The 21,434-nt window shown below is 41.6% G+C and overlaps 2 protein-coding genes across 2 annotated transcripts; both read left to right on the plus strand.

Moving 5' to 3' along the window:
- Window positions 1–818: 818 nt before the first annotated feature.
- sfxn5b (sideroflexin 5b) lies at window positions 819–11,532 on the plus strand. The gene is made up of 14 exons (XM_062393746.1): window positions 819–976; window positions 5,328–5,396; window positions 5,593–5,670; window positions 5,800–5,826; window positions 5,936–5,990; window positions 6,073–6,098; window positions 6,265–6,318; window positions 6,862–6,918; window positions 7,211–7,276; window positions 7,525–7,615; window positions 7,857–7,972; window positions 8,113–8,198; window positions 8,916–9,033; window positions 9,272–11,532. Exons 1-14 carry the CDS (start codon window positions 920–922, stop codon window positions 9,347–9,349), a joined length of 978 nt encoding a protein of 325 aa, XP_062249730.1. The 5' UTR covers window positions 819–919; the 3' UTR covers window positions 9,350–11,532.
- A 630-nt stretch (window positions 11,533–12,162) lies between these two features.
- On the plus strand, window positions 12,163–20,883 carry smyd5 (SMYD family member 5). Its single transcript, XM_062394396.1, has 13 exons — window positions 12,163–12,307; window positions 13,210–13,318; window positions 13,863–14,002; window positions 14,595–14,716; window positions 14,955–15,024; window positions 15,678–15,782; window positions 15,970–16,032; window positions 16,369–16,439; window positions 16,531–16,637; window positions 16,852–16,908; window positions 17,042–17,136; window positions 18,281–18,351; window positions 18,850–20,883. The coding sequence occupies exons 1-13, from the start codon at window positions 12,215–12,217 to the stop codon at window positions 19,001–19,003; spliced, it is 1,257 nt and encodes a 418-aa protein (XP_062250380.1). The 5' UTR covers window positions 12,163–12,214; the 3' UTR covers window positions 19,004–20,883.
- Window positions 20,884–21,434: the final 551 nt, after the last annotated feature.

Below are 21,434 nucleotides of genomic sequence, written 5' to 3' on the forward strand. Positions count from 1 at the left end.
TTTCAGAAAAACAGGGGTTGTTTATATTTTCCCATCCCCTTACGGGTAAAGACAAGGAATAGAACAATTGTCAATATGATACTAAAAGAGCAACATCACCTTGGAAGTACTCCATCACATGTTAAAGTGCTGTGTTCAAAATTGGACTGAAGTAAAAGTACAAATGCTTGTATGAGCAGAGTTAAAGCTTAATGCTCACTAAGTAGCAGAATGTCACTTTAACATTATTAAAGATAAAGATTCATTGAACGATATCACGTACTGTACAATAAAAACATATATTCTTGAAATCCCCAGTTAAGGAGAAGTACAGTATATACTGTCAGTTATCAGGTATATGTATCAAAGGCTATTTGATTTATTCATCATATAGCTTAATTTTAAGACGTAAATACTTTATTTGAAAAAGCAGTACTTTAAATTTTTATTGTTATAATTTTTTCCAGCACTTCACAAACAAGACCTTCTATTTGATTAACGTATATAAAAACAGTGACTGTTAAACTTCAGTCATTAAAAAGCATCAGTCTCTTGCTCTCGGCCACAGTGTGATAATGAAACTGTCACGTGAGATAACACATCATGTTTCTATCGCTCCAGGTTCTTTAGAAAGTCACATATGACTAGTGAAGCAGGTCTGATCGTTACACACACACACACACACACACGTATGATTAATTGGGTCTGTAATCTCTCTGCAGATCGATGCGAACATTTATATAATATCTGTCACCGTATCGATCGATTGGGATGTGTAGTCATGCGCCTCAACTTTCCCAGCGTCAACCCAAACAGGAGGACTACACTTCCCGGCAGCCTCCGCGACCCCACCGCCGCCTCACGAGTTCCACACTGTAGTTGGGTTCAGTTGAGAATCCGCTCATGAATCACTTCATTAATAAATAAACTGCTGGGTGTCATGGCGGAGTCCGCAGCGTGTCCCGTCTTCCAGCTCGGGAGACCCCGCTACGATCAGGTGAGTCTTTCCCCTTCATCGCGTTGACTGTTTTTGTGTTTTAGAGGGTTTGTTCATCCTCCTCCTCTTCATCATCTTACTCTTCATCATCTTCCTCCTGAACACTCTCTCTGCACAAAGTTCCCTTGGATCCTCGGTTTCATAACAACCCCAACTTCCAGCTACGAGCAGCTCGGACTTTCTTCCACTTTGACAGGAAGCAGCAATAAGCACGCGTCTGATCGCAGATCTGCTCGTTTCACCCCCTCGTCTCGCTGCAGCTCCGCGGGTCCGTGCTGGGATCTGCAGCCTCCAGCTCTTTGTCTCCTCGTTCTGTAACTTTATCGCGAACGCATGCGTTTATTTCACTTTTACAGCTGTTGAGAGATTTCTCTCGCCAAATCTATACATTTCTCACAAGATTCACGCACGAGTTTCTCCACGGATCTCGTGCAAATCTCACCCCCCCAGCACCCCGAGGTGTCGCCTCCCCGGGATGCTACTCCCTGCAGACCGACTCCCCCACCTCTGATCCAGATTAATGGCCCCATGCGTTCTTATCTGCAGAGGGACACTTACTCCATTCTCCCCGCCGCCCAAATGCATTTGCATCGGTCAGCCCTGAAAGATAATGCGACCTTCACGTCAGCTCGGGTGGTGCATGAGCTGCGGTGGTCGTTCCTTTGTGCAGATAGACAGAGACAGACAGAGAGACACAGACATATACAGACAGAGAGACACAGACAGACAGAGAGACACAGACATATACAGACAGAGAGACACAAACAGATACAGACAGACAGACTTGCAGGGAAATTATCTACCTGAATCTGTAGCTCAGATCAAAGTCCACATTCAGTCTGTGTAAATAACTGACTGTATGTTATTCATCTGTAGTTTCCAGTGTGCAGGAAACATGGACACACTGGGGAACCTTTAGGAAAGTAGTTAATTTTCAGTGACAGAATTCCATTACTCACTGTGTCAGCTGGGCTCAGGCTGAGTGGCCCCCTGGGGGGGTCAGGGACTGTTTACTGTCAAACAACAACAGCTGAGTTATGCACAGAAAGACTCAATATAACTGATCCATTTGTCAGTCAGCCAATAAAAACCGACTGGTACCAGACTTTCACTGAAGCATTGGTATCAGCATTTATGTCGCTGAGATGAGAACTTTAATTTCTCAGAATAAATCGTGCAGAAAAAAACTACTTCCTGTTCGTGCTTTATCGTCTATTTCACACTAAATGTGACCTAAATTTACAAAATGACATTTTGCTGTATCGAAGAAGACTTGAATCTACAAAGTAAGACCTTTAACTCATCAGGAAAATGTTTAGAGTGAATAAAGGGAGAAGTACACTTTCTTTTTGCTGCCAGTGGAGTTGCCCTCTGCTGGTCATTTGAGAGAATACAGCTGTCAGGCACTTCCTCATTGGCTTCACTTTCTTCCATGCCCAAGTCCATGTTTATATATAGACAACACATCTAGCTAACCAGTTCTATATGTGGTTCTATTTGTGTTTTCTTATCACTATAACTATATATAGTGTTTTTTATAGTATAAATTGGTCAACAAAAACATTATTGGAAGTCTTTGAGTCAGTCGGCATTGGCCCCTAAAAATCCATATTGGTCCGTCTCTAAAAATAACTGTACAACAACAACAATATAAAACACAAGGAACTCTGCCAGTAAATATAGAACAGTTACACAGATGAGTCTTCCTCCCATGAGGAAGGTGTTGGGGACTTTTCACATCTCTGTGCCCGTGGATGATTTCATTATCGGTGCAGATAATTTATTAACACCCTTTGTCTCGTGTGATTTACCACGGCAAAGTCACTGCTAGATAATTTTCAGGTAGTGAGTAATTCTTTCACGCTTGGTCCCCGGCTCCGTATCATCGATGCACCGCTCAAAACAGGAAGTCTTTTCAACACGAGCCCTGTAAAGCTCCTTTTTTTTTTTCTCCATCAGCAGCCGGCTCAGTTCACGTCGGGCTGATAAAGGTGCTGCAATACTTTCAGTTCTTTGCATCAAAGCAGTTCAAATTAGGCCAGTCCTTGAATCAGCATAAATCTTGCCTGGTTTGTGTCTCTGTGTGTGTGTCTCTGTGTGTGTCTCTATGTGTGTGTCTGTGTGTGTGTTTTCTGCCGCGCTCCATCCCTGCTAGCCTTGTTGTGTACTCTCCGGGGAGCTGAAACTCATGCATAATTAAAGCAGGCTCCTCACATGGATCCTCTCTCCTCCCGACTCTTACAAAACAGCACTGCAGCACATGCGGCCTGTCAGAGGAGGAGACATGTGATGGAGGCGGGAGAGGAACCCAGTGACGCGGTGCAGGAAGACATGTGCGCGGTCTTTAGCAGAACCAGTGGTTGTTTCCTGTCATCTCAATCAGGAGAGATGATTAAAATAGAGACTTGTCCGCTCCACAATCGTTCCACTGTGTTTTCTGCCCCTTCATAACTGATAAATGTCTCCGAGGGAATCGGATGGAAGCTGCCATGTTTTCGCCCCCATCTGTCTTGCCAAAGAGACTCTTGGCATAAACTGCCATCGGGCCTTTTCAGACTGCTGGCACACACTCTTAGTAATTGGCATGCTGAGGTAGACAGCAGAAAACAGAGAGCCCAACCACCAGCTCCCAGCCTCACTCAGAGGAATGTGTTTGTTCAGTGTAAAATCACTTTTAGTCTCAAACTGCAGATTCTGCTCTTACCCTTGAGATTAATTTTTATTCCCTTGTGAAGCTACGCCAACCTTCATCTTTATACTTTTAATTGGTTGTCTCTTTTTCTCTCTAATATTTCATTTTTGAGCATTTAACACTCTAGTCTTCTTATATTTGGATTTGACGGAATCCATTTATCAATTATTTGACAAAGATATCAATTTGGTTTTGTGCGAAAGTTCAGTCTTGACCTTTCGGGAGCAACGAACCCAGACGAGGCTCAACTCAAATGTCCTGATACACTTTATTTTAAGTGTATAGAGACATGCAGAATGGGGTTAGGTTAATTAGAGACTGTGATTTGACTGTATGTGAGTGTGTGTTTGTTTAGCGACCCGTCCAAGGTGCACCTTAGAAGTCTCTGCAGAGTTGAATCAGTAAATGACAGTGGGCAGGAGCTTTAGATATGCTGGGAGGTTGATTTACCTTTTGACGTTGAGGGTCGAGCTATTAAAACTTGTTTCCAGTCGTTTGCATCAAGCCAAGTGAGAACCACTGTGACGTGACCTGGTGGTTTGTGAGCTGCTGTTTGTGTGATCTTTTGAAACCAGAAGTAACCATATATGGGAAAAGCAGGGATGCAGGTGACTGGGGCCACACTCACATACACCTCCGGCCTGCACCCATTGGACGTCACCAGCTGTCAATCACGAAGCATCCACGCCTCTAAACATACAGTACATTTTTTGTCTATTTGTCTCTAATTGAGACAAGAATGGAGTCACCCTCTACTGGTGATTTCCAAGAATACAGGTTTCAGGCACTTTCATATTAGCTTCACATGGTTTACATGCACTTCCATACCAAGTCTATGCTTCAAGTTAATCAGCTGCTGTCAATAGCTACATGTGTACCGACAAACATTACAGTGGGATCATTGAATGAAACTCTCAACAAAAAAAGCTAATTTGGAAAAATAATTTGTCAACACTGACAAGATGGGAACAATACTGACTCTAAGCTCCACTTACTAATGATTCAGTGCTTTCAGCTGCATTTCATGGTCTTCATCCTGTGAATAAGTGAGCGAGCAATAATTAATTGTGCCGCAGGGGAAACTTAATGAATCATAGCTGACAGATGGTGTCCAGGGCCGTGCAGCACAGCACTGTGGTCGTGTCCTCAGTGGTGGCCCCGGGAACTCCGGAGAGTATTTCAACGACCCTTGTAGAAGTTCATATTTCATTGTTTTCAAGAATGAGTTTCACTTTGAATGTGGCAATTTTAGGACATAAAAATAACGGGATTTTTGTAATTTGCCACCAGATTTTTATTCCCGGCAGTTTGCAGAATTATTTAAATCATCTCAGAGGCAGCTGAAATAAAACAGAGCAGTTAAATGAATCATTATATTGACATTTATTCGTTCTACAGTCTATCTGAAATCCGGGCTGTGGCCGTGTGGACGTGAAACAATGAACTGTAATTGCATGTGATTCTGTACGAACACAAACTACCTCATAGGTTCATTTTCACAGCGGCTGTGGGACCCAGATAAAACCAGGTTCTGCATCAGTGAGCAGCAATAAATCAGCTCACAGGACTTGTGGGAGAATTATTAATTAATTGAGGGAGGGTGGTCTGCTGCTAATATGGCGTCTAATGACACTAAGGGTTTCAATTTGTCTCTTCCAGGGTTCCTTCCTCGGTCGTCTGAGACACTTCGTGGACATCATTGACCCCAGCACACTGTTTGTGTCCGAGGTAAACTATTATGTCAACTGGGGATTATGTTGCTGACGCAAATTACCACTAAAAATCAATAATTTTAGTAATTTTTAAAGAAAATATTCAAAGAGTTTCCTGATTCCAGCCTCACATTGTCCCTTTTAAATAACTCAAATAAAGTTAAATTCCAAAGATGTATTAAAACCATTTTGTCCTTATCTATTGTTCATAGAAACGACTGAAGGAATGCATGAAGCTCCTGGATGACTATAAATATGGCAGTCTTCCACCTGGAGTGTCCGATCTTCAGGTAAGTGATGCAGTTTGATAAATCTGTTTTTGATTTGATGAGACCTAAAGGAAAGAAAAGTCTGTGTGATGGAAAAGTGGAATTGTTTAACTGTATTTTTCTTTGTTTCTTCCTCTTGGACCCGTGCAGCTTTGGGAGGCCCAGAAGATCAAACAGGTAAGTGGCCGACGAGTTGTAAGTGAGCCCAGGCTAACTGCACCCCCCATACATTCAAGCCTCTGGGCTTCTGTCAGCATGAGGATGATGCCATGCTCTCTGCACGCAGGCCATCATTCATCCTGACACAGGGGAGAAGATCTTCATGCCATTTCGAATGTCAGGTACGACCTCAGATGAAGATCTTTGCTCAAGTTGTTCAAGTTGCCTCATTGAGTCATGTTTTTCACTGTCTTCACTGTGCAGGTTATGTACCATTCGGAACGCCAATTGTAAGTCCCACGTGAAAAAACACATCGCACATTTTGATCATGCATTTCATGGAAGTGAACTTGGCTTTGGAGACGTCCATTCTCACACTCATGTGTTGGGGACAGATGAAATGAGACTGGACTTATTTTCTCCAGAAATAAGCTCTTGTTCCCTGGTTTCATCTAGGTCATTGGCCTCCTTCTCCCAAATCAGACTGTGGTGTCTACCATTATATGGCAGGTACTGTAAATAACATACATACTGTAAAACCATTGCTTTCAGCCAATTTTTTTTTTCAGCTTTTGGCGATTGGCTTCAAATCTACCTACCTATCTGTCTATCTATCTATCTATCTATCTATCTATCTATCTATCTATCTATCTATCTATCTATCTATCTATCTATCTATCTATCTATCTGTCTATCTGTCTATCTGTCTATCTATCTATCTGTCTATCTGTCTATCTGTCTATCTGTCTATCTATCTATCTATCTATCTATCTATCTATCTATCTATCTATCTATCTATCTATCTATCTATCTATCTATCTATCTATCTATCTATCTATCTATCTATCTATCTGTCTATCTGTCTATCTGTCTATCTGTCTATCTGTCTAAATATCTATCTATCTACCTTCCTTGCCTACCTACCTACCTACCTATCTACCTCCCTCCCTCCTTCCATCCCTCCTAGTCAATCTCTCTCTCCATTCTCCTCTGTCATACTAACAGAATTATTTTAACCCCATCCCTCATTATTTCTTTCATTCTTTCCCACAGTGGCTAAACCAGAGTCACAATGCTTGTGTGAACTACGCCAACCGCAATGCCACAAAGGTAAGAGCTACCCCCCAGACTGCTAGGAACCTGGGTATGACACTTGACAGTCAACTCTTGCTGCCAACATTAATGCAACAACACGTTCCTGTTCATTCATGCTGCACAACATCAGAAGAATATACATCCTCTTCTCACCCAGAAGGTGGTCTTAGTCTGAGAGTAAACCATGTGTCAAACTATATTTTATGTTTATTCACTTTTGAAGGTCTTCTGCACAATTGAAGTTACCAACCACCAGTAGTAGCAGTATAAAGCTGCAACACAGTATTTGTCTTTTGTCCCTCTTCAGCCTACACCAACATCCAAGTTTCTTCAAGGTTATGCAGGAGCTGTGACGAGCGCCGTCTCCATTGCAGTGAGTTTGATTTCATGGTAGAGACATGCTTGATGTTTTTCATCAACATCGATGTATTATTCTCTTTCATCAAGCTAAACTAAACCTTTCAATGCAAATTACATGAGTTATTGTTAAACATAGATAAGATACTCACATTTGTTTCGATAATATTTTTAGGAGACATCCCTAATGTCGGAAGTGTAAGATGTTTATTTTTGTTTATGTACATTAATTTGTTGTATTTAAGTTGATTTTGTATGTTATAGGTGGGGCTGAATGTGCTGATTCAGAAAGCCAACAAGCTGAGTCCTGCCACCAGAATGATCATAAAGAGACTTGTCCCATTCCCAGCTGTTGGTAGGTTTTTCCCTGTGTGACATAGTGCACCAATTATAATTTATGTAACTGAAGTTTTTTATAGGGTTTTACTTCAGTAAACTGTACAATAATATAACAGTACTTCTGAGTCACAGTATTACAAGCTTTGTGAGGTCTTGATTATAATTTTCTCTGATCTGAAATATATTGTTTCAACGTCTGTACCTGATTTTTGTGGAACTGTATTTAAAAACGATGTCAATAAATTATATCTCCTCAGCGAGTGCAAACATCTGTAATGTGGGGCTGATGCGACACAATGAGCTGTCTGAAGGAATCGATGTGCTGGACAACAATGGGAATGTGGTGGGATCCTCTAAAATCGCTGCGAGACACGTGAGGGGCTTTTTACATACTCATAATTTCCTTCTCGGCTCCAGTAGTTCAGCTGCCATCTGATCTCAGGAGAAGGAAAATCCAACTCGTTGCAGTATTTGAAATGAAGCGTGTGCACAATGTTCTTGTCTTTCCCCCAGGCGATCACGGAGACAGCCTTCACACGTGTGGTTCTCCCGATGCCGATCTTCGTCCTGCCGCCCATCATCATGTCCTACCTAGAGAGGTTTGTGCAGATATAGGTTATTGGCTTTTTTTAATCTAACTTAGATTGAAGTGAATATTTTCTCAGTATTCTATCCCTTTTTACAATCTTAAATTTCCAAAAGCCAATGTAACACCGTTGAATGTATTATACGAAATACGATCATTTTAAGCTTCAACATTTCCCATCTGGAAACGCTATTCCTAAGAGAAAGCTACACTTTCTTATTCTTTCCTGTGAACTGAGTCAGATAATTTACCTTGATTTGATCCATGCTTATTATCAATTGTTGATCTGATGATTTTATATCCTATAGAAAGGACACAGTAGCCAAATCCAGCCAATACACAACAGAAACTATAGCACTCGATTAGTTTGATAACTAATTATTAGTTAAATAATAAGTAAATATTTGTGTGTACTGAGAAAAGTGATTTCCTCCAACATTCAATCACTCAGTCGCACATGTTCGAGAATGTAAATTAAAATGTAACAGGGAATATATCTGTGTTAAGTGTTTCTTTTTATATTGTGCTATGAAACAAAAGACGATCTCTGCAGTCTGACTCACAAACCCTCAGTGGAGACTTTCACTCCGACAGAAATATCCCCCGCCCACTAATTGTGGGAAATGGCTCCCCGGAATCTGCCCGTGATGCTTTTTCACCGGATCTAAAAATATCGATCGATCAGCACAGGCTCACGTTTCCTCTTTTATCGCCGTCTTGACTCGTGCAGGCTCCGATTCCTGCAGAGCCATCGCAGACTGATGCTGCCTGTCCATGGCGCTGTGTGCCTGGTCATCTTCGGCCTCTCGCTGCCCCTGGCCATCAGCCTGTTCCCGCAGATGTCTCAGGTACAGTGTGCGCGGTCAGACGACCTTCCTCTGATGCTCATTCCAAGGCCAGATGGGTCGAGGGGAGCAGCTGGGAAAATTCTAATTACATATGCATCCCTTCACATGCACAGCCTACATACTTACCTTTTATTCCAGCTGTCTCCTCCTCCGTCTAATTATAAGTCACATTGATTTCAGGGTTTAAAGAAAATTGTAGAGATTATGGAGCTAAATCTGTGTTTCCTTTTTACTGCAGATTGAGGTGTCTCGCCTGGAGCCAGAGATTGCCATGGCAACAGATTGCAAGGTGGTGACCTACAACAAGGGTTTATGATGAAGAGGAGAGGAGAGGAGAGGAGAGGAGAGGAGAGGAGAGGAGAGGCGAGGCGAGGAGAGGAGAGGAGAGGAGAGGAGAGGAGAGAAGAGAAGAGAAGAGAAGAGAAGAGAAGAGAAGAGAAGAGAAGAGAAGAGAAGAGAGAAGAGAAGAGTGGAAATGAGGGAGAACCCACTGTAGGGTTCCTCCTCTTGTCAGGTTTGGGAACTCAATCTTCTGCAGAATCATAGCAGCAGATCATCTTGTTCTAACCCTGGGTTTCTTAGCCTTTTTATTACACGTGATCGTAGTCGTGGTTTCTTCCAAGTTTGAAAACGGGACAATTTTCTTTTTCATCCTCGCTGTATACAACAACATACAAGCAGCTTTGTATATAGAAATGATTATATATTTACTGTAAAATTACTTTTTAGCATTAATAAAACTATTTTAATATATACTTATATATAAAATGCAGTTTGAACCTGCAGCCCTTTCCACTTTGTAGTCGTGGAACACCGCTATAAACATAACAATCACAAAAGTCACTCTGGTATTGGTCTCCACCATCTTTAGCTGCGTCCACCAGGTAGTTTTCTGTCATTTTCTCCTGAGCAGGCAGTTTATCACAGAATTTTCTCTCAAAACAACTGCAGCCAAAAATAGATGATTCTAAACCAAAACATCAGAGTAGTGTAAGGTGAAAAAGGCCATAGAACAGCTGAGGTGAACAGCACAGACTTTGTTCACGTACAAGTAAACATGTGACCCATTGTTAATATCATTTTAAGCAGATATGCCGCAAGAAACACGTACATATACATATCAAAACAACTTTTACTGTAATAATCAGGACTGGACTCTGTTCACTCCGGCCTGAAGAAGCTGTCATGTCAATGGTCCAAGTGTGTGGCAATAAACAGGAGCTCGTCCACAGGTCAGCCACTGAAAGTCAATAAGCTAACAATTTGTCTTCATCTCTGAATCAGTGTTTTATAACCTTTCTACAATGTGATCCATAAAAATGAAAGTATGTCGATGTATAACCCTTTTTCTACAGGTGCATATCATGTGATCAGTTAAAAAATAGACAGATTTTTTTTTCTGGTAAACGTGCTTGATTTTTTTATTTGAGTGCAGCAGAGGTCAAATATTCTTAAAGTGTAGGATCCCTAGCAGGTGTCTTGACTGTCAAGTTATAAAAATAGGAACTGAACAGCGGGACCCTTCTTTTTGTCTGGTCCATGTCCGATCTGCTGAAGTGGAGGAAGAATCGTTTATGTCCTAGACTGCAGCCACAAGGGGGCGATCCAGATGTTTTGACTTAACTTTGACCAATACTGGATGTTCTTGGCTGATAATGATAACAATTTATTAGCCAACTTTAATATTTCCTTTAAGTATTTGTCTTTAAGGTCCTGAAAATGTGATACTACTCAATTGTGGCCAAGGCTTGTATAAGTTGAACAATGTACGGTTATAAAAGAAATAATTTATCTCTGACCATCCTGTACGGAATATTCTTCTTATTTGTTCTGACCACCAGGCGTCAACATACACTGACACATCTGCAATAAGCTGATACAGATGTATGTGTCGTGTTATTTTGATGGAGATGAGGAGCTTTGAGTTGAAGCTTCCTTCCAAGTGTATATTTCTTCAAATGTTGATTGGAGAAACTCACTGTGGTGCTGATTAACTTTCTATGTATATAAATACACATATATGAATGCGAGAATGATAAAGGAACAGGATCCCTATGGAAGGATATTAATGTGAAGCCTCTGTCAGTAGCTCTGTGTGAGGGCACTCGGAGACTGGACTGTAGATTTACATTAATACTAATGACTTTATATATAAAGATGCAGATTTTAACGCAAATAATGTGACACAACATTCAGCTACTCACTGTCTTTACAATGTTTTTCTCTCAGTAGCCAAATACTGTATATGCATTTGTATGAGGGCATTTGACTCAACTACTCGTATAACCTCTGCTGTATTCCTACTGAATGACTTCTTTTGTATTTTACAAGTATAACCTACAGTATATATTATACTCCTGATGAAGTAGTATTTTTAATTCTTTGTATAGTACTTTTGCTGCTACTACAAGTTTATTAAATGTTTGCTAGTCAAACAATGGGAAACTCTTATCAATAATATTCAAAAAGTATATAATAAATACTCTTTCTCTCCATTCATCTTCTTTTGTGAGGACTTTGTTTCTTGAGTTGTTCAGGGATGTTATTCTTCTGCACTATTTGTCCTTTAGTGTTAAACTGGTGCTCAGTTAGTTGTCACATCTTTGTTATTACTTAAAAAGATGTTCATGTGTTTTTACCTTGGAATAATGTCTCTGAGGTTCAGAAAAATTGTAACTTGGATTTTTACTATTTTCTTAACTTTCATTGATGGAACAATTTAAAGTGAGATAATATTGGGACATTTGCTGTATTACAGCAAAGGCAAAGTAGAAAAAAGAAAAATAAGTATAAAAGTAATAAATAAACATACCACAAATATATATAATTCATAATTTATACAAATATCAATAACATAAATGTATATATATATAGATATATACAGTGTAAACAGGAATTCCTATATAGTGTTCAGTTAATCAAGGTACAATTAATATTGTTATCTGCAGCCTCACTGCGTCTTTAGCTGCAGGCTGTGACCAGTGAAGTGAAAAAGGTGTATTAGTTTGTCTGAATGTGATCTGATGAATCCCCTGTTTTATATATTTGATTAATTGATATTTTGTCATTGTAATGATGTGTAACGTTGAGGCTCCCGCAGCTCTGACCAGCAGAGGTCGCTGTTGGCGCTGCGTCTCTCCGCAGCAGGTTGAGGGTTGAGAGGTGAAAGGTCGTATCCAACATGGCGGCTCCCGTGGATGACATGTTTTCTCTGTGTGTGGACCCCGGTAAAGCAGCCGGCGGCGTGGAGGTCCGGTTTATAGACAATGTGAAGGTAAGAGCGGCCGCGTCATGTCCCGATGAACCGGTTTGAAAGAATCGGAGGCTGAGAGAGCGGCGGCAGCGGCGCAGCTGCGGCCGCATGTGGGCTCCCTGCGGCGGGGAGCTGCAGAGCAGACACCGCTGTGCTCAGAAAGAACCAGATCGACTTTATCATGAATGATTTTATCTGCTGACGCAAGCAGAACACAATGATCTAACTGACACGGATCGAAACTACAATAAAATGTCTCATCTGTTTCGCTCGTTCAGAGAAAACTGCAGACACGTGTTCATAACAACTATTCAATTGTATTATAAAATCTATTCACTGATACAATATGAAGGACCACAAGTGTCCCTACAATATTGATAAGGAATAATTTATCATTTTGATGAATGTATCTTTATGTATATATATATATATATATATATATGCAATCATGGTGATGAGACATATTATAAAACAGTTTTTAATATATTTTACCTCAGATCAGTCAAATATGTTGAGTTTAAACATCAGCCTTTAAACTTGAATGAAATAATGTATAATGCTTTAATATTTATTTCAGCCCTCGATGCTCTTCTTCACTGTGATAGGTTGCTTTTATAAAGGCCACTTTAATAAGAACAACTAAATGATCAACTTATCATTCATTTGTAAATTATTTCTGTAAATTCTCTTTTTAATGTCGATAAATTAATACAGTTTGTGCTTAACAAATACATTTATGAAACAATTCATCAATGCTTTTGTAATTGTATTGAATCAATGAAATATTGAATCACTTTGACGGGCTTCGGTCAAGGGGAATCAGAAATCCACATTGAAATGTCAAAACAGAAGCTGCCGTGTCTGAGGACTCGATGCTTCACGTATCCTCATGTACATCAATAATGGATTCCTTCACGTTTCAGGGTAAAGGTCTGTTTGCTAGAAGGAGCATCAAGAAGGGAGACAGCATCTTCATCGAGCGGCCCCTCGTCTCTTCTCAGTTCCTGTGGAATTCTTTGTACAAATATAAAGGTGAGAGAAACTAACGATAACAGAAGAAATTCAAATCAGATGTTCAACTGACTTTTGAGCTGCATCTCACACCGATTATAATTATAAATACAGTTTCTAGTTTATTAGGTACAGCTCACAGAAAGTAATGAAGTCTCATAACAACATCCTGCAGTGAATGAAGGTTTTATATTCAGTTTGTGTTGAAACGGTTTGAAAGAGACTTCACTTCAACTGTAGAATAACTTTAAAATACGTATTTTGAGATGTTACATTATACTCAGAATTGTTTCTGTTATTCACACAAACCCCATGGATTTAAAGAGGTGGATAGAAAAGACGCCTCAGAGTATCTTAGGATGAGTTTTAGCTCAGATGTTCTATGTTGAATCAGGAGTAAGAACAATGACCTGTCAGACCCTGCTGGGAGAGGTTGTTATATAAAAACTGAAAATAGAGCTGTTTTGTAACTTGGTTGTAGAGCATGAACTTTACACATTCTGTATAAATCTGGGTTTTAGTTTTCTGCTCGTCAGCGTCTCTGTCACTCTGTGTTCTCCTCCAGCCTGTGAGTTCTGTCTACGTGCTCTGGAGACGGCGGAGGACAATGCGAGGAGACTCAGCGGGATCCCCGGGCTGAGCCTTCCTCACCCTGAGCTGTGCAGGGTCCGACCAGAGCTGCACCAGGCCTGCCCCCAGTGCCAGGTCTGACTTTCCCACTGCTGTTGAAGAACCAACCCTTTTTTTGTTGTCCGATCACTTTTTAGCGAAACAAGAAAGCTATTGATTTTGAACTGTTTGTGGTCAGGACAGATCCTTTTCAGTGTCGGCGCTAGAGAACTTGACCACCTCTTCCAGGCTGGTGTTGTTCATGTGGATCAATAAGCCACTCTTCACTTTATCATTCACTCAAGTGGCAAACTGAGAAAACTGTTTTATCTTTGGGGGTTTTTCTTTGCATTTGCAGTATCACACACATGCAGACATGCTGTGTTTAAACTGCAAAAAGTGAATGTAATTTTAATTTATTAGGTTCATCAGGAAAGTATTCAAACCCCTTCACCCTTTTTTTAGTACTACATGTTAAAGTGTGTAAATCTTGTGGAGGTGTGTTTATTTCTGATGATGCTTTATTTAACCTGGAAGATGTGAAACAGTCGCCACTGTTCTGAAGAATTAAGAGGCCAATAACAAACCGATTATTTCTGGATTATGTCTACGTCACACATTAGATGTTTCTGAGCGATGAAGACACGTGGTTTCCAGTTGTTCAGTGTAAATTTGTCGCCCTCTGCAGGTGATGTATTGTAGCAGCGAGTGTCGACAAGCTGCAGCAGGTCAGTACCATCGAGTTCTGTGTCTGGGTTCGTCCCAGGAGGATCCAGATCATCCTCTCAACAAGATGAAGGAGGCGTGGAGGTGAGGGGGCACTATAATGTTAAGTTTCTGTTGTGATTTGGTAGTGTGGTACCAGAACATAATACCGTCTGAGGCATTTCCATTTTTTGTATGTACACATATGTGTGGAATGAGAGATTGCAAAGATGCATCTAACAAATGGCCACTGAAGAGTTTTGAATTGAAAACCCGTGTGAGGTCCCTGGTTTCTTCTTAAAATGTCCATATTCCTCTAAAAGATGACGTGTGTCCTCCTCAGGAGTTTGCATTATCCTCCAGAGACCTCCAGCATCATGCTCATGGCCAGAATGGTTGCTCTAGTCAAACAGGTGAGTCTCAGATCACTATTGACATTATCTGGTATGAATTATTCAGGGTTGCCTTGCAGTTATCCAAACAAATTAAAGCAAATATTTAAAAAACAATGCCCTAATGCATGAAATTGTCCATTCCCCATTCTTTATATTTAAGTTTATGGTAAAGCTTTATCAGGAATATTACTAATATACATTTTGTAAACAGCTTGTCACCTGACTGACAAATTATAATGTGATGCACTGTGAGTTTAAATCAACAGCAATCAAATATTTACCATATACCAAGTTGAGGTGATTTTCACACTCGTGGAAGCTGTGACTCAATGTAAATTAGTCTCAACATTAAAAGATAAGAAAGGAGCCAAGGAGACTGTTAAAGAAAGTTATTCCTGGATCAGAATCTGCAGCAAAATGTAATGTGTGTTCCCTCTGACACATATCGCATCCTTCCAACAAATGTTGTGTTAATCCATCCTTTAATATTTGCGTTTCCTGCTTATATAAATCAGTCGTAACTAGATTTCCCCAGTTCTCATTTAACTGTTTTCTTTCATGACACTTATTGTCCAGCAATGAACCATTAGCCACGTGCGACCCAGTCATCAGTAATGTGCAGAAGTATCCCCATAGTGACAAGAGTATTATTATCGGTTGTGTTTGTTCAGGATAAAGACAAAGCCCATTGGCAGAAGCTCTTCTCTCACTTCTGTAGCCGGACAGCGAACGAGGAGGAGGAGATCGCCCATAAGCTCCTGGGAGAGAAGTTCAGGGTGAGTCACCTGTCACGTTGTTTCTGCTAAATGTTTTACGTCTGCTTATGGAAACTGGAATAAAAAACGTGTCACTGAGCAAAGGTTCCACAGAGGAACTGTCCCCTGACGCAGTTTGATTCCCTCTGAGGCAACTGATGCGCTCATGTAAAATGTAATAATTGTGTATTTCATATTGTTTCTGTAGGGACAGTTGGCCTCGTTACACGGCCTTTTCAGAACCGCACTTTATGATGAGCATCTCAGTCGGGTGAGTAAGTCTCACACGTTTTTTCTGGAATTTTGTTATGTATTAGTCACCTTGGCTTCAGAAAAACCCTAACCCTAACCCTGTTTATTCGATGTTTTTCATTTAATACAAACTATTAATTGCAGATTAATTAAGAGGTAAAATAATCTCTACTTGCTTTCTAATTTAGTCGTAAAATTCGTAGTAGAGAGTAAATGATCAACCGTGTATATGGATAAAAATCCTTAGGAAATGCTGTTTACATAATTTGGCTGTAGTGTAATCCTCAGTACAGAAGGGTTAAAAAGGATGAGGAATGTCCCAGCATGCATCAGTAAGGGTGTGATGATGTTGCAGTGGTTTTCTCCTGAGGGTTTCCGCTCTCTGTTCGCTCTGGTGGGAACCAACGGACAAGGCATCGGCACCAGGTGAACGCTCGTCTCTCCTGCTCCTCACTTCAACTCATTCACTTCACGTTCAGTCTCTCATCAATTTTTATTCTCGTCCGTTCGATTCCAGCTCCCTGAGTCAGTGGGTCCATGGCTGCGATGCACTGGAGCTTCCTGCCCAGCAGAGGGAGCAGCTGGACTCCTTTATCGACCAGCTGTACAAGGACATTGAGAAAGGTCACAGTTTTATCTCAGTCTTGCAGTATTTCATTTATTTTTGAGTAAATTATTGTTGTCTGAACCGAGCAGACTTGTAATGGTCGTGTTATATTACTGTTTATTGTGGTCTGTGTGTTGCAGTCGTGACCCAATGACTTTGCTGTGGTTGTTACACAAAGTGTGTGTGTGGATCACAATGAGGTCAAGATTGTGTCTTTTTGTCTCTGTGCAGAAACGGGAGACTTTCTGAACTGTGAGGGCTCCGGACTCTTTCTGCTCCAGAGCTCATGTAAGTGCAGAGGACGATGAGAAGCGCTCAGTGTTACGATCGCTGTCACTTCAGTTCAGACATGTTGTTCTGATCAAGAGCTGGTCTGATGCCCCCCCCCCCCCCCTTGTGTTGCCCTTTGTGACCTCTGCAGGTAATCACAGCTGCTCGCCCAACGCCGAGGCCTCCTTCCCCGACAACAATTTCCTGCTTCACCTCCGGGCCCTCGGCGACATCCACCCAGGAGAGGTCAGCTGACACCACTGGTTTCTGGGTGATAAATTCTGGCCCGGGATAGACGGGATGGACATCCCTCCCTAGCTCTGTGCGGGCCGTTGTCAGACAGTATTAGACGGCAGAGACTTTGAGGATTGGAGTGGGTTTGTCGAGCTGTCAGAAAGATTGAGAAGCCTTGCATCTGCACGGCACAGTAACGAGTAGCCGCGCTCGCTGCAAAGCTCCCGCTTGAATGCTGGCAAAGACAGAAACGCTTTGTGTAACATTTCTCCAGGAGAGTTAGTGAGTGAGAGAGAGACAGAGAGAGAGAGATGGAGAGAGAGGGATAGAGCTACTTTGAAAAATACCAGTATTGTGTTTGTTGGATTTTTAGATTGAGCTACTTCAGTCTGGACTTTGGTTTGTTTGTTTTTCAGCAAGATTATTCGAAAACTACTGGATGTATTTCCACAAAACTTGGTAGAAGGATGGGACGTGGGCTGAGAAAGAATCCTGTAAAACACCTTAAATGTTGCAAGAGGGCGTTTTTTTGACATATTCAGATTTTCCAGGGAATAAGTCATGGATTTTGATTTAAAAAAACAACAAAAAAAAAGCCATATTTAGAGAACTGATTTCTACGAGTGTGCAATGTGATGCGGCAAGATTTAATTTGAGGTGACTGTTGGAGCTTGGCATAACATTGGAGTTATGTGCTCGACCGAGTGCCATTTTAGTTCCCCCTGCAAAAGAGGTTATGTCTTCGTCTGCGATTTGGTTCATTTGTTGTTATAAGCGAAAACTACTCAAGCGATTTGCATGTCATTTTGTTTAGTGGTGAGACCGGATCCAAGGAAGAACCACTAAAAATGTTTTGTGTGGATCTGGATCAGGGTCTATATCCAGGACATCTTCTTTGTCTAAATATAGTGAAATAGTCCGACATGTTAAGGTGATATTAAAAAATTCCAGATTTAGTGTCATTCCAGATCAAGGTCCTGCAAATGTGATTGTGAAATTCGCACAAATACAGTGTAGGAGCTCAGCTGAAAGGGGAGGAGGGGTCTGGAAGTTTCAAATGATCTTTCTCTCGTCTATTTTTCCAAATCCTATCGACTGCAGCTTTAGTGTGGAGCTTCTCCAGCCAGTTCAACCGTTTGTTTTCTCCAATCTTCAGGAGATCTGCATCAGTTACTTGGACTGCTGTCAGCGGGACCGAAGCCGCCACAGCAGACACAAAACCCTGAGGTAAACATTTGTGTACTCTCTCGGATGAATCACCGGAATGGGGCTCACACTGTTGCAAATTCCATGTGGATCAATAAAAAAGCCTCCGGGCGGTAATGGGCGGTGTTGTGGCCGCGATGCGTGGGGGTCTGATGGCTGCCCCTCCGCTCACGCTCCTCATTGATCAACATGATGTCGCTTCATATTTGAGTTACCCCCCACTGCTCTGGGAGGGTTTGTTTAGCGAGTCTCTCAGGGATTCATAACGTTTTTTACTGCATCCTGTGATAATTCTCAGCCTGCCACTGGGTAGAAGTGGCAGGCTTCTACCAGCTGGATGTATTAATCGCACCACAAGTGTTAATTACAGTATTAAACATTCATTTGCTCCGGTGCACAGCGGCTGCTGAACGGCACCAGGCTTTCTCAACAGCGGAGTGTGTAAAAATGCCTCTTGATTAATTCAGCTCTTGTGAGAGGTGCAACAATGTGACCGGTGGGAGATTTTTCTCTTCCCAGGGAGAACTACCTGTTCGTCTGCTCGTGTCCAAAGTGCGTCTCCCAGATGGACGAGCTGGACGTGACATCAGAGGAGGAGGAGGAGGAAGAAGAAGGCGAGGCAGAAGGTGAAGCAGAGGGGGACGAGATTGAGGATGAGATGACAGATGTCTGATGAAAGACTTTCCCGTGTTGTTCTCAGCCGCTCCTGCCACCACGCTAAGCAGCCACGAAGCCCGGAAGAATAAAGAACCATGTTCAAACCATGATCTGCATTTCAACAGAACCGCTCAAGCTTCCTGTCATCAACACATTTCTGTCACTTTGTTTACTTTCTGAGGGCAGCAACACAACGGTACATGTATGTAGTGTGTGTCAGTGTTGGGATTCTGGCTCTGCTCAAACACACTGGGGTTTTAAATACTGCAGTGGTCAAAAGATGTAAGTGCAGACTCAACCCTGAAATCAAGTTTCAGGGTTTTTGGAAGTTCACATCCACTTTGGGTTAATAGTATCAGATTATATGTGTAAAAGGAAGAAAATCTCCATAGAGATTCAACTGGTAGCAGAGTTTCCCCCAAATCTCGGATTCTACTGGCTATTGTCTGACAAAGAATTAGCCTCTTGGGGCGATAGTCAATATTTGTTTCTCCCGGTGTAGACAGCGGGCCGAGACTACCACTGTTTACAGTCCAATTATTTTCCACAAACTGTTATTTCTTTCTCATCCATACAGCATTTGGGCTCCAACCCATAACCCTAAACCTAACCCTAATTAAAAAGCCACCAGCTGACTCATCGCTTGCTCTCCAAACGGACTGTTTACCTTTGGGAAACCAAAGCCTGCTCCAGCATCACTGGTCAAACTAGAAGGAAACCAGAATGATTCCAAAACCTTGACCCTCACCTGCAGATTCTGCGTCTTCACAATCTGCTTATAGACACATCACAAAAAAAAAAAAACAGACCCATTTGCATTAGTAGATGCATGAATGGGATGAACCTACAACCACTCTCAGCAACTAGACGTGCTACTTCGCATAAGAAACAAATGCTACGAGTAGGAAAATACACTGTTGAGTTTGTGGAAGGCATGTAAATCAGTGTGGGAGGGGGGGGAGAGAGAAGAGAGAGGAGAGAGAGAGTGGAGTGGATCCCATCTGTGAGAGCAAATAAACAAGAGATAAATGATCCGTCTGGTTTCCTGGTTGGGGAACTGCAGTGTCGTGTTAACATGAGTTTGTCACATCGAATGACCCGTTATATTACAGTCACTCATGGTCAGTAAATACAATGGAGATTTAGAGCAGCTTTAAAGTTGAAAGTCAGCCCCCCCCCCCAGCCCCCGCATATGTTGTTGTGTCATTTGAAATCCAGTGTGCAGGAGAACAGAACCCAACTCCTGACTTCACCGTGTGTGACGTTCAGCTCCACTCAACACACCTCAGAAGAACGGCGACCATATTTCCTGTTCCTGAAACCTCATAAACAAAGTCACACAGAGAATTTGGTTCTCAGGATGTTGTTGTTTTTGCTCAACTTGTAATAAGTTTCCTACCGGACTATGCACATTGTTCTGAGGAGGCTTTTAATTTATATTCCGATGTAATTACAGTCCTGTCACATGAGTCATCCAGCCACTAAAATATACTTTGATTTTCATTCCATGATCTATGGAGGCAAAGTAAAACCTTACTTAGTGCATTATGGAGACCTTGAGTGGAAAATTGCTTTGTCAGTAACTGTTTGCCCTTTGTTGAGGACTGTATTTCAAGCCGCGGTTCCACACGGGTGAAACTGCTGCTGCCGCCTGCACATGAATCAATATCACAAAAATGACTGTAATCACAAATCCCAGTGTTTTCAGTTACTCCGCCAAGATTGGAAATATCGAAAGAGCAATCCCGATTCCTCTCACTCTGCATTCCGCTCGATGGCAAAGGGGCGACGTGGCATTGTAAGTCACACAAGTATAATTTAAATATAATAACAGCAGCAAACAGAAGCCCTGCAGTTGTCATTTTTACTACTCGGGCATAAACCATTGAAATTGGATGTCTGTTGAGTCGTTTATCTGGTTTACACACCTCGTGCCTTTTCCCCACAAGATTGTACTGGTCAAATATTTGCTCAGTCGATTCAGTTGTAGTCACATGGTCTTCCCGAACGGTGGTTTGAGTCTTCACTAATCATCCCTTTTCTTCATCGCTTTATTGTTTGCTCCACCAAAGAGATTTTGTTTGTTAGTAAGCAGGATTATGCAAAGAATACTCAACCAATTTCCATGTAATGTTGTGGAAAATACAAAGAAGATGGGAAAAGGAAGAACCCATTCAATTTAACTGTGGATCCTCATTGCCAAATTACACACAATCCTAAATATCAGTCCCCTTTATAAGCTTGATGTTTTCGTCAAGATCCTTGAATTCTTCTCTGAGCAATCAACAAAAAGGTTGGAAAAGGCTCTATCGCAGCAGTGAAGAAGGTGGAAGAAAGCCTGGATCCTCCCGCTGATCAGGATCAAAGGTTCTTCCTCCTCTTTGATGCCCCACTCCTCCACTGGGTTTCATGGAGAATGGTTGAGTAGTTTTTGCGTAATCCTGCTG

The sequence above is a fragment of the Platichthys flesus genome, chromosome 8 (genome assembly GCF_949316205.1).
Source record: "Platichthys flesus chromosome 8, fPlaFle2.1, whole genome shotgun sequence".
Taxonomy (NCBI): domain Eukaryota; kingdom Metazoa; phylum Chordata; class Actinopteri; order Pleuronectiformes; family Pleuronectidae; genus Platichthys; species Platichthys flesus.

Coding starts and splice junctions, on each gene's coding strand:
- sfxn5b (XM_062393746.1), top strand. CDS start 920: ATGGCGGAGTCCGCAGCGTGTCCCGTCTTCCAGCTCGGGAGACCCCGC. Junction 6,099..6,264: donor TACCATTCGGAACGCCAATT/GTAAGTCCCACG, acceptor GGTTTCATCTAG/GTCATTGGCCTCCTTCTCCC. Junction 9,034..9,271: donor TGTTCCCGCAGATGTCTCAG/GTACAGTGTGCG, acceptor TTTTTACTGCAG/ATTGAGGTGTCTCGCCTGGA.
- smyd5 (XM_062394396.1), top strand. CDS start 12,215: ATGGCGGCTCCCGTGGATGACATGTTTTCTCTGTGTGTGGACCCCGGT. Junction 13,319..13,862: donor TTCTTTGTACAAATATAAAG/GTGAGAGAAACT, acceptor GTTCTCCTCCAG/CCTGTGAGTTCTGTCTACGT. Junction 15,783..15,969: donor TCCTGGGAGAGAAGTTCAGG/GTGAGTCACCTG, acceptor TTGTTTCTGTAG/GGACAGTTGGCCTCGTTACA.